Source organism: Pituophis catenifer, unplaced genomic scaffold (genome assembly GCF_029215685.1).
Source record: "Pituophis catenifer annectens isolate HBS135680 unplaced genomic scaffold, rPitCat1.0.hap2 SCAF_9, whole genome shotgun sequence".
In the NCBI taxonomy this organism is placed as follows: domain Eukaryota; kingdom Metazoa; phylum Chordata; class Lepidosauria; order Squamata; family Colubridae; genus Pituophis; species Pituophis catenifer.
This window is the reverse complement of record NW_027256889.1, coordinates 19789787-19803966: the sequence shown is the minus strand read 5'-3', so window position 1 is coordinate 19803966 and position 14180 is coordinate 19789787. Positions and strand designations below refer to the sequence as shown.

The 14180-nt window shown below is 43.8% G+C and overlaps 1 protein-coding gene across 2 annotated transcripts; it reads right to left on the bottom strand.

Annotated features, from left to right (window-relative positions):
• Window positions 1-3166: 3166 nt before the first annotated feature.
• GALE (UDP-galactose-4-epimerase) lies at window positions 3167-13101 on the bottom strand. Of its 2 annotated transcripts, XM_070950102.1 has the most exons (11): window positions 13080-13101; window positions 12511-12642; window positions 10760-10875; window positions 9206-9319; window positions 7845-8021; window positions 7650-7763; window positions 7494-7560; window positions 6604-6689; window positions 5978-6055; window positions 5590-5704; window positions 3167-5420 (listed from the first exon to the last, which is right to left on the bottom strand). In XM_070950102.1, exons 2-11 carry the CDS (start codon window positions 12629-12631, stop codon window positions 5365-5367), a joined length of 1044 nt encoding a protein of 347 aa, XP_070806203.1. In that variant the 5' UTR covers window positions 12632-12642; window positions 13080-13101; the 3' UTR covers window positions 3167-5364. The 2 variants fall into 2 exon arrangements, with proteins under 2 accessions (XP_070806203.1, XP_070806202.1); XM_070950101.1 differs by lacking the exon at window positions 13080-13101 and having other exon boundaries at window positions 12511-12631.
• Between the last annotated feature and the right edge of the window lie 1079 nt (window positions 13102-14180).

Below are 14180 nucleotides of genomic sequence, written 5' to 3'. Positions count from 1 at the left end.
CTGGACTTGACTGCCTGTGATAATACACCTGGATTACCAGAGAAAGAGCTATCCCAAAGGTGCTTTTCAAAAGGTAACGGGACATTCTTGGGTTTTTCCTTGAAAACATTTCGCTTCTCATCCAAGGAGTTTCTTCAGAAGCTTCTTGGATGAGAAACAAAATGTTTTCATGAAAAAAACCTTTCGAAAAGCACCTTTGGGACAATCATGACTTGGATGAATGAGAATCTCCATAAACAGAGAGACCTCTGAGCTCTACCTCTCTATTTGAATATGCTTATAGCAGCTTTTGCCATGCTGGCCTGATACGTTGAGTGAAGTCAACCGTGGGTGAGGTGATCTACCTTTGTGCAGTGTGTGCACCCAAGGATTGGTCTGGAATTCTACACAAAGGGTAGGAACGCCTGCGTGCAAGATAGCACTATCAGTGATTGGAAGGGAGGAGTCGTCTCGGGGAGGGTTGATTTTATTTTTCTTGCTTGGTCTGTTCTCCGTTCTGCTTCACAGGGTTTTTTCCCCCCCAATGTTTCTCTGAGCATTGTTATTTGACGGTTGTTTCAGATTTGGGACATTCTGAATGCAAGCAGGAGCTTTCCCTCTGAACAACCAGCCTCTCTTCCCTCCTGTAACTCCAAGCAAAAAATCAGAAATTTCACTGATTTCACGCATTTTATCTAAAACACTCTTCCCCTATGGGAAATTGTCTCCCGAGTCCTCTGAGACCATCTCTTCAGGTTCTGCAAATCCTGCCAGGCAGAATCAAGGCCATCCCACCCACCAGTCGTCAGAGTTGCTTCGCCACACGAATGTGCCTGTTTGCATAGCAACTGAGCCAGGCTTTCCATCAAAACAAGACCTTGAGCGTTGTCACTGACGAACGTAGTTTTGAACAGGCTTTCATTTCTTCCCCTCCTGTTTATTTTTTTAAGACAGCTCTAGATCACTTAATAGTGATTTTGATTGATTACATGCCATCAAATTGCTGTCATCTCTTAGCAACCACATAGATAGATGTTCTCCATGATGATCTGTCCTTTATGTGGTCCTTCAGGTCTTTAAAGCCTAAAGATTAACTAGAAAGACTAATCTGGTTGTTGCTGGTTGTTCCCCTTCTACTCTTTCCCAATATCAGAGCTTTCTCCAGAGAGATGGGTTTCAAATCATGTCCAAAGAAGTATAATTTGAGCCTGATCACCTAACATACTAATTTTAAATGTGTACAGTAAAAGGCATTGTGGGAATCCAGCCAGAGCCCTTTATAAACCACTTTCACCAATTGTAGTTTATTCAAACCATAACAAAACATTTTGCATGAGGGCAGCCAGTGAATACTGCAAATTCATTACTTATTTAGATGCCACTGCAACCAACAACCAATTCGCATTACCACCTCAAAAGTAAATAATTTATTACAGCAATAATATAATTTACCCAAGGCATTTATTCTTGATGTCGCTTTCCCCCCCCTAGGTATTCCTGGGGTATTGTTATCAAATTGCTTGTTAGCATTTTCTCTGTGTTTCTTATATCTGGTTCAGATTTTCAGGAAATTTGATTTTAGGGAGCAGGCAACCTTAGTGCGGTTTTGACTTCCTTTAAAGAGGGCTAATGGGTAACTTAGAGCAACTGAATGTGTTGCTACCTTTTTTGTTACAAGACTTTTCATAGCATATTTACTGTTGTAGGGATCTCTTGAAATCTGTACTGAAATGCTGCTTTTACCACTTGAAAGTATCTGAAAAGTCTTAAAAGAATAGCTCACAGTTGAACTGTAGAGTTCTTGATCCTTTCCAAGCTTGGTTATTTGCTTGCAGATGTTTAATTACCTGACTAAGTAACGCCATCAGTTCTAGTGAGTATGAGGTCAGCTCCCTATTTATACACAATAGCTTGCCCTGCCACTGTTGGGGGATGTGTAGTTTTTCTCCTTGGTTGTCCCTTGATTAATGTATAGTTTTCTGCTTGATAGTTTGTCTGATGCTGATCCCTGTTTATCTGGGTGTAGGCTGCTAGAGAGGATGTGTTCTGATCTTTTTGTTTCCCTCTTAGCTTCTTTATTGTGTCTTTTGAATGGTGTGTAAATGTGGTTTATCTCTATGTGTCTATTGATGGCTGATTTATCTAATGCTAAGCTTCCAGGAATTCTCTAGCATTTTTAGATTTGGCTTGATCTGGAATGCTCATTGTTTCCTAGTTGAAACTAGGGTAGATCTGTCCATGTGTTGTGAGATTAAGGGATTTTCATTGTGTCATCTGATTACTAGATTGGCATTGCTGTCCTAATCTTATACTTCTCTGTCTCAGACAAGTTGTAGCTGGGTCTTTTGGTTTACTTAAGATGTTTTGGAGAGCTTTGACTGATTTGTGTGCCTTGTAATTGTAATAGTCTGTTGGTTGTTTTTGAGATGTTTTTGATATTTGGCAGGGCTATCCTTTTCATAGCTTGTGTTGGTTGTACTGTAGTAGGTTGAGTGGCTAGGCATTTTTGTGATAAAGATTTCCTTAAAAGTATTTTAGTGCAAATCTGTAAGCCTGCCTATAGGGTGGGGGAGTTGTTCACAGCATTTTTGTTTCTTGCTGTTTTCTTCCTAACAGAGACAGAACATAGCGTGGTGCACAGTTCATCAAAGTCCATCCTCTCTGGCCTGAGAAATAGCAATTCTAAGAGTTGTTCCAGCAAAATAGATTGGGGGGGGGGAGGTAGGGGAGGCTGTTGAATAAATAATGTGCTTGCTTTAGTAAAACACAACTATAGCTTTAAAAAAAAAAAAAGACCCCCCCCCCCCTTTTCCAGGAATATCACTACATCACCATCTTCAAGCCCTTGAAGCCATTTTTTAAATTTTTAAGTGAAACTCTCATGGCTCCAAAAAGATTGCCCATTCCTTCTCTTGAAGCATCCAGAAAGGGTTTTTTAATGTATGTGCACATTAATATTAATTATATAACATTGATGTCCTGAGCCTTGAAATCCATTAGAGTTGTTCTCCAAATGACTCTCCTCACAAGGCTAACATTAGGGGGAAAAGCAGGGAGATTTCAAAAATCACTTGTGAATTACTGGCCAGGGAGTGGGCAGAAGTCCTAGATTATCTGCATAATAATCTGGAAGGCAGAAAATAGAACCATAAAGGTTAAGAAGAAGAAATAACAAATCCAGACTTGCTAATAATAATTCAAAAGTAGCTTCTAATGGAGGAATGGAACAGGAATGCAAAAGAAGACAATTTATGGCCAAGCGGATAGAGCTGTTCCGTCTTGCCCCTTGCAGATTCCACAAGTGTCTGTCATTTGCTCTTCTGGGTTAACACAAAGACTGGAATTTCACTGGATATTCAAGAATGTTTGGGTTGGAAGGAACCCTAAAGACAATCTAATCATGATCATCATGCCAGGATTTTGACCAAGTTGTTTGCAGTATGAAAATTAAAATAAAATTTGCTCTTAAGATATAAACGCAAGTTGGCATAAGAAGCTAAACAAAAATGCTAACCAGACGGAGCAAGATTCCTTATGCTGCACGAAATGCTGTTTGTAAACAGATGGTCATTGAACCAGAGCCTAAAATAGGGGCTTCCATTGGAAACAAGAGATGGGAGATGGATTTAGATTATTTTCAGTGTATCAAAACTAACCTGCATTAGACTTCAACCTGCATAATGAAATCATTTATACAGCCAAGAAAAGAGGTAGTGGTTTGCATTAGAACAGGGGTGTTAAACTCACATCGTCACAGCTGCGTCACCTGACTTAGCGGGACTTTTTTCCCCTTCGCTAAACGGGGCGTGGGCATGGCCGGCGTGTAACACATCTGGCCCATGGGCCGGGAGTTTGACAGCCCTGCCTTAGAAGCACATTGGTGGTCCTGAAGTCAAAAAATGGAAGTGGGCAAAAGCAGTTCTACTGCAAATATTTTAAAGAGCACGCCTGTCTAGTCTTCTATTTAGATACTACTTTCACAGCAATGAGCACCGGAATTATCTTGTACTTCCGACCTGGATTTGAAGTTATGATGGTCAGATCTATCCCTCCCCCAGTCATGTGACTGTACTTCAAGTGCTCATCAACCAGGCCATATTTATAGCCACATCCAACGACCATTACATGACCTCATTTCATGATGGCTTTCAGCAAAACTGTGCCCATAGCGAACTATTGGTCCTCCTAAGGACCACAAAAAAAGGTAGTAAAATTGATGCTTTATGACTGTCAGAAATTATAACTATGATGAGAGGCTCCATTATGGTCATAACTCGAGGACTATACTGTTTACCTACATTGCTGGCAGACTATCAAGCTCTTCTGTTTTCTCTCAATTTACAATCTTAAAAGAAAGCTATTTGTGGGAGCATCTCTTTTCAAGATATTACCGTGTTTCCCCGAAAATAAGACCCTGTCTTATATTTTTTTTGAACCCCGAAATAAGTGCTTGGCCTTATTTTTGGGGAGGTATTATTTTGGGGCGCATGGAGCAAGATGGGGCTCCTCATGCCGTCTTATCGATTTCCAGCTCTGCGTTTAAATATTTTCAGGGGGGGCTTATTTTAGCACATGCGCTCAAAAGCCTGATTGGGCTTATTATCAGGGGATGTCTTATTTTCAGGGAAACAGGGTAGAAACATCACTGCATGTAGTACCTTTAGTTATATCACCATCCAGAAGAACTAAAAGCTTCACTAAGAATCTGTGATGTCTTGTTTTAGAGATCAACCAGCCCAACGGGTGTGGGACTATAGACTGAGCAACATTAAAAATTATAGCCTATGCAGCTTAAAGAGATGCTTCCATTACTGTTATTTTGCTCCCTCCCCCAAAAAGTGTAGAGTTTATAATTTAGAAAAAGAAATGGAGAGAATGACAAAACCCACTTCGCCACCCTCAGGCTTAGTTTTTTGACCACTTGGGTATCCTGGCTCTTCCGCTCAAATGAAAAGAATCAGGTCTCTGAAATCTTGCTCTCTTAACCCTAAGCAGCTCTCGTCTCTTGAAGCCAAAAAACCCAAAGGGTTGTGGATTAAATTCCCCCAGAGCCAACCAGGCTCTAGGGAAACATTTGGATTTTGTCCTCCAGTGATATCCAGCTAGTTGTCCTGCTGCTCATTCAGTAAAAAAAAAAAAAAAAAAACACATCGCCCCAGCCAGTAAAAAGACTCTTTTGAGTTTCTGGCAGAGAGGTGGGGTGAGGAGAAGAGAACAGGCTACTTAAGAGGGCAATGGCATCCTCTTGATGTGATCAGTCGGCTCCAAAAAGGAAAGAAGAAACGAGCATGGGCCACCTTCCTTTTTCAAAAGTAGCCAGCCCTTGGGTCTGCACCAATGTGCTACTGGTTGTACGTGGGAAGAACAGGCAGCATCTTCCATCTCCTAGTTCTTGCTGAAACCGGTGGGATTCTGTGACTGCCACCGCCATAAGTCCTCACCTGAAAACAAGAGGGAGAGTAGAGAGGAACATGGAGGGCCCAGCAGCTTGCCTTTAGGTAGGCATCAAAATGTACCAGGAAGGATAGATGGTCACTTCGTTCTCCAGCAGGAGCGCGGAAGCAAAATGTTCCTTGAAAAATGAGCAACAAGCAGAAAGTTTCTACTTACACATTTTGTCCAGGCCAAAGATAGCTTTCCAACCCAGCTCCCGCTCAGCTAAACCAGGATTTGCATAACAGGAGGCTACGTCCCCTTCTCGGCGTTCAACAATCTTGTAGTTTATCTGAAAGAAATAAATAGTCTGCCTTTACATTTCTGGGTAATTGAGTTGGATACAGTTGCTGAGATGCCAAGTGAGAGACTGATTGAGGTTAGGTCCCAGGCTGATCATAAAAGCTAACAGAGCAGATGGTGGGTTTCTGCTGAAAGCCCCAGAAAGTGGACAGCTTCACAATAAGATCTCAAGGTGTAGGTCCCACGCACTTTTAAGCCTTGGTGTAGGAGACCCCCATATTGGCTGTCAGTCCCTGCATCTCATCTTGGTTTGTCAGCCTACCTGTCTTCCAGATGCCTTCTCCATGGCTTTGACCATCTGCAAGACCGAGTAACCAACACCAGTCCCAAGGTTGTAAATCTGTAAGAATGCATTTTTTTTTTGCTCTCAGTTATATTCTTCTATGCTCCTCCTTTGTTGAGGGGAGGGGGAAGCAAAGGAGAGCTTAAATACAAGAAGGGATGGTTACACCAACTTGTTTCCAGTGTGCGTCTAACGTGGGGGTTGGCAACCTTAAACACTCAAAAAGCCACAAAGGTCCTAACCGGAAGCCCCCTGTTCAATTCTGGAGCCGACCGGAAGTCTGGTTCCCCCACCATAGAGTCTTCTCCTAGCACGGCATCTTTTTTCCTCTACCTGTCTTAACCAAAAGCCCTATCAATTGTGGAGCCAACCAACGACGAGCCGCAGCACAGGGAAGAAAGAACCACATGCGGCTCCAGAGCCACGGGTTGCAGACCCCTGGTGTAGCGGGTGGATGCAGAAGGTGCATCTGATTTAAAGCTATTCAGTTTGGTCTCCTGCATTGTAAGATTCAGAAATGAAATAAGAAAATTAAGGATTACAAAGACCTAAGCAAAGCATTTTCCTTCTCAAAGGATGGATACTTAAATAAAAACCATCCTTACCTTGCATCCACAGTTCTCCTTGAGCTTCTGCAAGGCTGCAATATGGCCCTTTGCCAGATCAGTGACATGGATATAATCCCGAACGCCTATCAAAGGACAATCTGTCAATGTTCTGTTCACCCAGCTGGTGCACATGTATTTCCACAACTTTAGGAGATGTGCATTCTCTTGGGCAAACACACACAATATAAAAGAAGGAATTTTGCACATTTGGCCAGGGATGGTGTTAATAGTGTGTCTCTTTCCCAAGTTATTTAGGAATCCTGCTCAACCACAACTGCCTGTCTATGTCTTGTCGCCTGGAGGGGCACTCTACTATGTCTCAGTTCCCAGCAAAGAAAATTAGTATTTGAGACCCAGGAGCAGAGATGGGTTTCAGCAGGTTCTGACCAGTTCTGGAGAACTGGTAGCAGAAATTTTGAGTAGTTCGGAGAACCGGTAGTAAAAATTCTGACTGGCCCCACCCCCATCTATTCTCTGCCTCCCAAGTCCCAGCTGATCGGGAGGAAATGGGGATTTTGCAGTATCCTTCCCCTGCCCCGCCCACCAAGCCATGCCATGCCCACCAAGCCACACCCACAGAACCGGTAGTAAAAAAATTTGAAACCTACCACTGCACAGGAGGTGAATATATTTAATAGTTCCATTTTAATCCAGCCCTCATGTACACTTCATTGCCCCTTTAACTAGTAGTTTAGCATCAAGTAATTCTACCAGGAAAGGATTTTAGGACTTAAGTTAGTAAAACGTTGCCATAAATGACACAACCATCTAACCCCAAATAAATTTACTTTTATAAAGCACTTGAATTCTCCACTCAGCCCCCCTTTTTTGGGGGGAAGAGGGGGTGTCTTCATTTTAAAGTTTGGATGTTACTGAGCCCCACGCACCTGTCCCATCCACTGTGTCATAATCATTCCCAAAGATGTTCAGATGCTCTCTGCGCCCCACAGCCACCTGGAAGAGGCAGAAGATGAAAAAGAAAATGAAAAAATAAACAGAGAAAATCTTAGCGCAGCTGATCAAGTAGCACAAGATCCGTATACCTGGGCAACATAAGGCATCAGATTGTTTGGGATGCCCTGGGGATCTTCTCCAATTTTTCCGGACTTGTGAGCTCCAATAGGGTTAAAATATCGCAAGAGAACAGCGTTCCACTCCTAGGATTAAAAAAAAAAAGTAAATCTGGTGGACACAGCAGACCAAATGGGAATTAAGGTTGCATTGTTGCTCTCTCTTACTGGTTCTGCCTTGCACAAATCTTGGATCATTTCTTCGATGAAATACTTGGATTTGCCATAGGGGTTGGTGCAGCTGCCAACCGGATGCTTCTCATCAAGAGGGAGGTAAGCGGGGTCTCCGTAGACGGTGGCTGAACTGCTGAACACAATGTTCCTGACTCCATGAGCTTTCATGGTCTGAGAGAGGCCAAAAAAAGGACCGATGAGCTAGATTCTGAATCGGGTCAGAAGCAGCAGATAAATCTGACAACGGGGACAATATTCTTTGCACAGGAAACCTTGTTTTCTCGAAGCCAGCATGGCTCTGGATGAAGACTGGTGTAACTGACTATTGCCCATCCCAGTGCTTAACGAGAGGATACTCTATGCTGTGGCTTCTTGGTACGGGGTCTTGTGTTAGCATCCAAGATGGCCTCAAAAGATCATAAACCAGCTCACCCCAACTGGACACCTTCTAGATGTCTTGGAAGCCATCTCCCATATTCTTCAGCCATGTACTACTGTATTTTTCGGACTATAAGACGCACCCTTTTCCCCCCCTAAAAGGGGGTGAAAATTTAGGTGCGTTTTATACGCCTTTTTCCCCCCTAAAAGGGGGTGAAAACTTAGGTGCATCTTATACTCCAAATGTAGCCCCGCCCACCCACTGGCCCCCACCCTTTGGTCTCTGCCTCCCAGCAATTTACCTCTTTGCAGCAAACAGCAAGAAGAAACAGCGCGTTTCAGCTTCAGTACAGCCTAATTAGCACAAGTTGATTGGATCGGCCTCCTGACTGTCAGCCGTTTTGCTCTCAGCTGTTTTGCCCCTGCCTCTGCTGCTTGCTGCACAGAGGTAAATTGCTGGAGCAGATTTTTTTTTTCCCCGTGTGTTAATCAAGCTATGCTGAAAACGAAAATGAAAGTAAAGCAGGCTGTTTGCTGCAACGAAGCAAAATTGCTGGGAGGCAGAGGCAGATTTCTTTTTCTTGTTTTCCTCACCAAAAAAGATAGGTGCGTCTTATAGTCCAGTGCGTCCGAAAAATACGGTATTTGAGGGGGGGGGGTTTCTACGGAAGCTGAAGTCCAACAAATTTGGAGAATTTGGGAAGGCTTTGCTAAACACTTACAGGATACTGCTGTATAACACACTTAACAGTTTCAGGATTTCAACTTCTGGCCATGTGATTCTGGCCTATCAACCTTTGAGCCCTAGAAATTCTGATCTGCAGATCAGTGAAAATGGCAACCCGAACTCTAGTATAAATTCTGGGGGTTTTTTGCTCTTCTCAGATATATTTGCTGGTGACTGAGAGATTGATTCAATCTTCTATTGAGTCTCTATAGTTTAACATTCATTATAATCTTGCATAACGGAAGCTCACCTCTAGCAACCGGATGGTCCCCGTCAGATTCACCTTGTAGTATTCCAGTGGCATCTGGACTGACTCTCCGACAGCTTTAAGACCCGCAAAATGTATTACTGCAGAAAAGTGATGCTGGAAATGGAAGGAGGACCAAAATAATGTCGCTGTTGTTATTCAGAACAAAATTCACCTTCATTGTGGGTCCCCCCCCGCCTTAAGTCAAAGAATATTTAACTTTTAAGCCCACTTTCCATTAAATGATTTTAAGGTGACGTTCTAAACTCAGAAGGCAAAAATATGAAGCCTGGATCAGAATGACTATTCAATACGTGGCCTATACGGTGACTACATTCCACCTCCAAAGGTTCACCAAAATAACCATTTTCTGAGGCTACGTTTTTCCAAGAGTTTGGACGTATTTGTGTCTCATTGGTTTTTCTGCTCCTAGGCCCATCTTTAAAAGTCTCACAAAGGGAAAAAGAAACTCTGAAGAAGGAAGAAAACATTCCACAAATGAGAGATGTTCGTTTTCCTGCTGAATTTCAGAAATACAATTCTGGATTCCAGGGTCACCAACATTATGCTTGGGAGTCTGTGTGACAGACAAACTGCCCATCCCACTGACACCTATCCACAGCAGGGGTCTCCAACCTTGGCAATTTTTAAGACGTGGACTTCAACTCCCAGAATTTTGGGAGTTGAAGTCCACAAGTCTTAAAAGTTGCCAAGATTGGAGACCCCTGATCCACAGAGTACAAAAACACACTGGAATCTTTGCCCATTTGTCTTTGCTCATTTTTTTTTTTTTTGAAAAAAGGCCAATTCAGATGACTTTCAACTGTGCTGACGATGGCTGGTTACTTGCCAAAGCTTTTAGATCCATGGTCTGAGAGCAGAAATTTCCCCCAAAAAGAATGGATGGAGTCACTTAAGAGTTTTTCCATGCAGTTTTTCCAGGGGTGAAATCTACTTACCTTCCGTACCGTTTCAGAAGTGCATGTGCCCCACACGTGCGTCACATGGACCCTCTGCGCATGTGCAGAAGGGTAAAAAACAGGTTACTTTCTGGTTAAAACCAGAAAGTAACAACGAACGGGAGGGTGGGCGAAGCCTCACGCTGCCATCGCTACCGGTTCTCCAAACCACCTGCCGCCATCGCTACCGGTTCAAGCGAACCGGGCCGAACCGGTAGCATTTCACCCCTGAGTTTTTCAGCACAACCAGGCACAGTAGAAGTCAGTGCAGCCACGCTAAAACGGATGCAGCATCAAATTTTTGGAGCAGTTTGCAGAATGTCCTTGGGCAGTACAAAATCTCTCAAGATTGATGGGTTGAGTGTTCTGTCCCCGTCTCACACACGCACACAGTCAGCCCAGTTGAGTAACCAAAAGGGGGCAATTGCCCCTCTCTGGCAATCACATAGGACAAGACAGGTGAGCCTTTTACCTAAGCAAAGCTAGTGGTGCTGCTCAGCAGGCAAAAACTCCGCTTACTTGCAGAAGCTGAGCCAGTTTCATAACTGGTACAATGAAAAAGGAAAGTTGAACCATCAGATCAACGATATCATCTTACCTTTTTGAAGAGCTGCTGAAGGGCTCTCTCGTCAAGGACATCCAGTTCTTGGAATGGGATCTCCTTCCCCACAATCTCCATCACACGCTGAATGCTCTCCGGGACCATATTTTCTCCTGCAGAGAAAATTAGTGTTTTGATGCAATGCTGGATGGACTCAAACTCATGACAGTCTGTTGCTGCCCTCTTTAGGGAGAAGAGGGTCAGAAAGCCTACCTTCCCATCAGTGGTGAAATTCAATTTTTTTTTACTACCGGTTCTGTGGGCGTGGCTTGGTATGGCTTGGTGGGCGTGGCAGGGGAAGGATACTGCAAAATCTCCATTCCCTCCCCACTCTTGGGGGAAGGATACTGCAAAATCCCCATTCCCTCCCCACTCCTGGGAGAAGGATATTGCAAAATCCCCATTCCTTCCCCACTCCAGGGGAAGGATACTGCAAAATCCCCATTCCCTCCCCACTCCTGGGAGAAGGATACTGCAAAATCTCCATTCCCTCCCCACTCTGGGGCCAGCCAGAGGTGATATTTGCCGGTTCTCCAAACTACTCAAAATTTCCGCTACCGGTTCACCAGAACCTGTCAGAACCTGCTGGATTTCACTTCTGCCTCCCATGCCCTTAGTCTGGATGCTCCTTTGGACCTTAGAGATGTCCTGGCTTTTGACTGAAAACATTCTGATCTCCACATTCCTGCTTCCCATCACATAGGCTAAACATCTCCCCCTCTTGTGAACAGCCAGAGATGCTCTTCCTCTCCGCCCTTTGCTCAGAAATGCTCTGTACCATCAAGGTCTTTGAAAATTTGAAAGCAAATTCAAGAAACAGAAAAACAAGTTTTTCTGAAGCATCTTCAGAGCTCACGGGTCATTGGAAGAGAATCTTGAAAGCCTGCCACAGAGCAGTGATCCAGCTCAAATGATAACTAGCATAACGAAGGTAGAATCTCCTTCCTTACATTCGCTTTCCTCCCCTGAACTTGACTTTTCTGTAATGGACTTCCTGCAATATCTTTCACTCTTCTTCCTGTTCCCAGGACTGTTAGTCATTCCATCATAAATACTCCCTCTAACTCAGGGGTCTCCAACGTTGGCAACTTTAAGACTTGTGGACTTCAACTCCCAGAATTCCTCAGCCAGCTTTGCTTTGGTGGCTGAGGAATTCTGGGACTTGAAGTCCACAAAATCTTAAAGTTGCCAAGGTTGGAGATCCTTGCTTCTAACTCCATCCTGGTGGCTATCTGAGTAGGAAATGAGAGCATGACTAGAATCTTGGCCTTTCTGTCAGTATTTTAAGGGATCAATAAAGGACATTAAGATGAGGGTTTGGCCAATGTTTCAGTGCCACCCTGAGGCAAAAGTGAAATAGCACTTTGCCTATGGGAGTCAGTGGGGAAGGCAACACTGTTGGCTTCCCCACTACAACTAAGTCACACTAAGGTTAGTTGATGACCCAGCCACAACTTGCAAGATGGATGTAACTTACACACTGGGACTTGTTTGATTCTGGTTTAGTGTGTTTTATAAAATCACTTGTTTATAAACCATGATTTATAACTAACATCTTACCCGTAAAGTAACCCATGATGATAAAACATGGCTTAGAATAAGGCCAGAATTCACTCATTGGTTCAAGAGTCAACAGTCTGCCTACAAACCAGGCACTTCACCATCAATTTAAGGTGTTCTGCTAAGTGGAAAACAAGAACCTTGGATGCCAACCTTGCTGTCAACCAGCTCCTGGATACCGCCCTTACCTCGGATGGCATTGTGGAAGTTATCGATAACTACCGGGGTATAGCCAGCCTCAACCAGTTCCAGCACACAGTGGCTCCCTATATAGCCAGCTCCACCTGTCACGAGGATCTTTTCCGACATGGTCTTCTGAAAAGAAACAGAAAAATCTTTGGAGGAAGAGAAGAAGTGGTTTCTTTCTGGGAGAAACAAGTGCATTATGGAGGGACCGAGGCGAGAGTAAGCAATTAATTTTCCCATGAGACCACAAGAGAAACTAGGACTGTTATGGAGGGCCAAGCCAATAGGACTATGAAGGTACATAGACAAGCATGCATGCAACATATATAAATTGGAAAAAAACACCACCTTCAAAATAAAAGCAACCCGTGCAGGCCGGATAGAGACAGCCAAAGAGCTAAATGTGGCCCAGGGCCCATAAAATGCCCAGGTCGAATTAAGCCAACCTGGAACACTCCAGATGTTTTGGGACTGCAGACTGAAGATTCCAAATCTCTAGATTGGAATTCTGGAGGTTGTGATTTCAACAGGTCCAGAGGGCACCAAAATGGGTAGAAGCAGCAATGCCTCTTTCCAACATAGAATAGAATAGAATAGAATAACAGAGTTGGAAGAGACCTTGGAGATCTTCTAGTCCAACCCCCTGCCCAGGCAGGAAACCCTACACCACTTCAGACAAATGGTTATCCAAAGTCTTCTTAAAAATTTCCAGTGTTGGAGCATTCACAACTTCTGCAGGCAAGTTGTTCCACTTATTAATTGTTCTGTCAGGAAATTTCTCCTTAGTTCTAAATTGCTTCTCTCCTTGATTAGTTTCCACCCATTGCTTCTTGTCCTGCCCTCAGGTGCTTTGGAGAATAGCTTGACTCCCTCTTCTTTGTGGCAACCCCTGAGATACTGGAACCCTGCTATCATGTCTCCCCTGGTCCTTCTCTTCATCAAACTAGACATACCCAGTTCCTGCAACCGTTCTTCCTATGTTTTAGCCTCCAATCCCCTGATCATCTTTGTTGCTCTTCTCTGCACTCTTTCTAGAGTCTTCACATCTTTTTTACATCATGGCGACAAAAACTAAATGCAATATTCCAAGTGTGGCCTTACCAAGGCATTACAAAGTGGTATTAACACTTCACGTGATCTTGATTCTTTCCCTCTGTTTATGCAGCCTAGAACTGTGTTGGCTTTTTTGGCAGCTGCTGCACACGGCTGGCTCATATCTAAATGGTTGTCCACTAGGCCTCCAAGATCCCTCTCACAGTTACTACTATTGAGCATAGATTTTCTTGGTCTGATTTGGTGCCAAATAGAAACCTTCCTGAGAAAAGGCACTCAAAACCAAATGGCTAATAAGCATTCTGTCAGAATTCACAAATGTTGATCCTAGGCTAGAATTAATCCCTGTTTATGCTAAAGGAGGGGAGGGGGGGAAGGGCAGCTAAAAATCTGGACTAAGGCAGTCTGGAAAATGGGGGTGGTGCCTGGAGACAGTTCAGAAGCTAAGTGATGAGCAAGGTGCATTTACATCAGAGGTGGGTTTCAGCAGGTTCTGACCAGTTCTGGAGAACCAGTAGCGGAAATTTTGAGTAGTTTAGAGAACCGGTAGTAAAACTTCTGACTGGCCCCACCCCCATCTATTCTCTGCCTCCCAAGTCCCAGCTGACTGGGAGGAAAT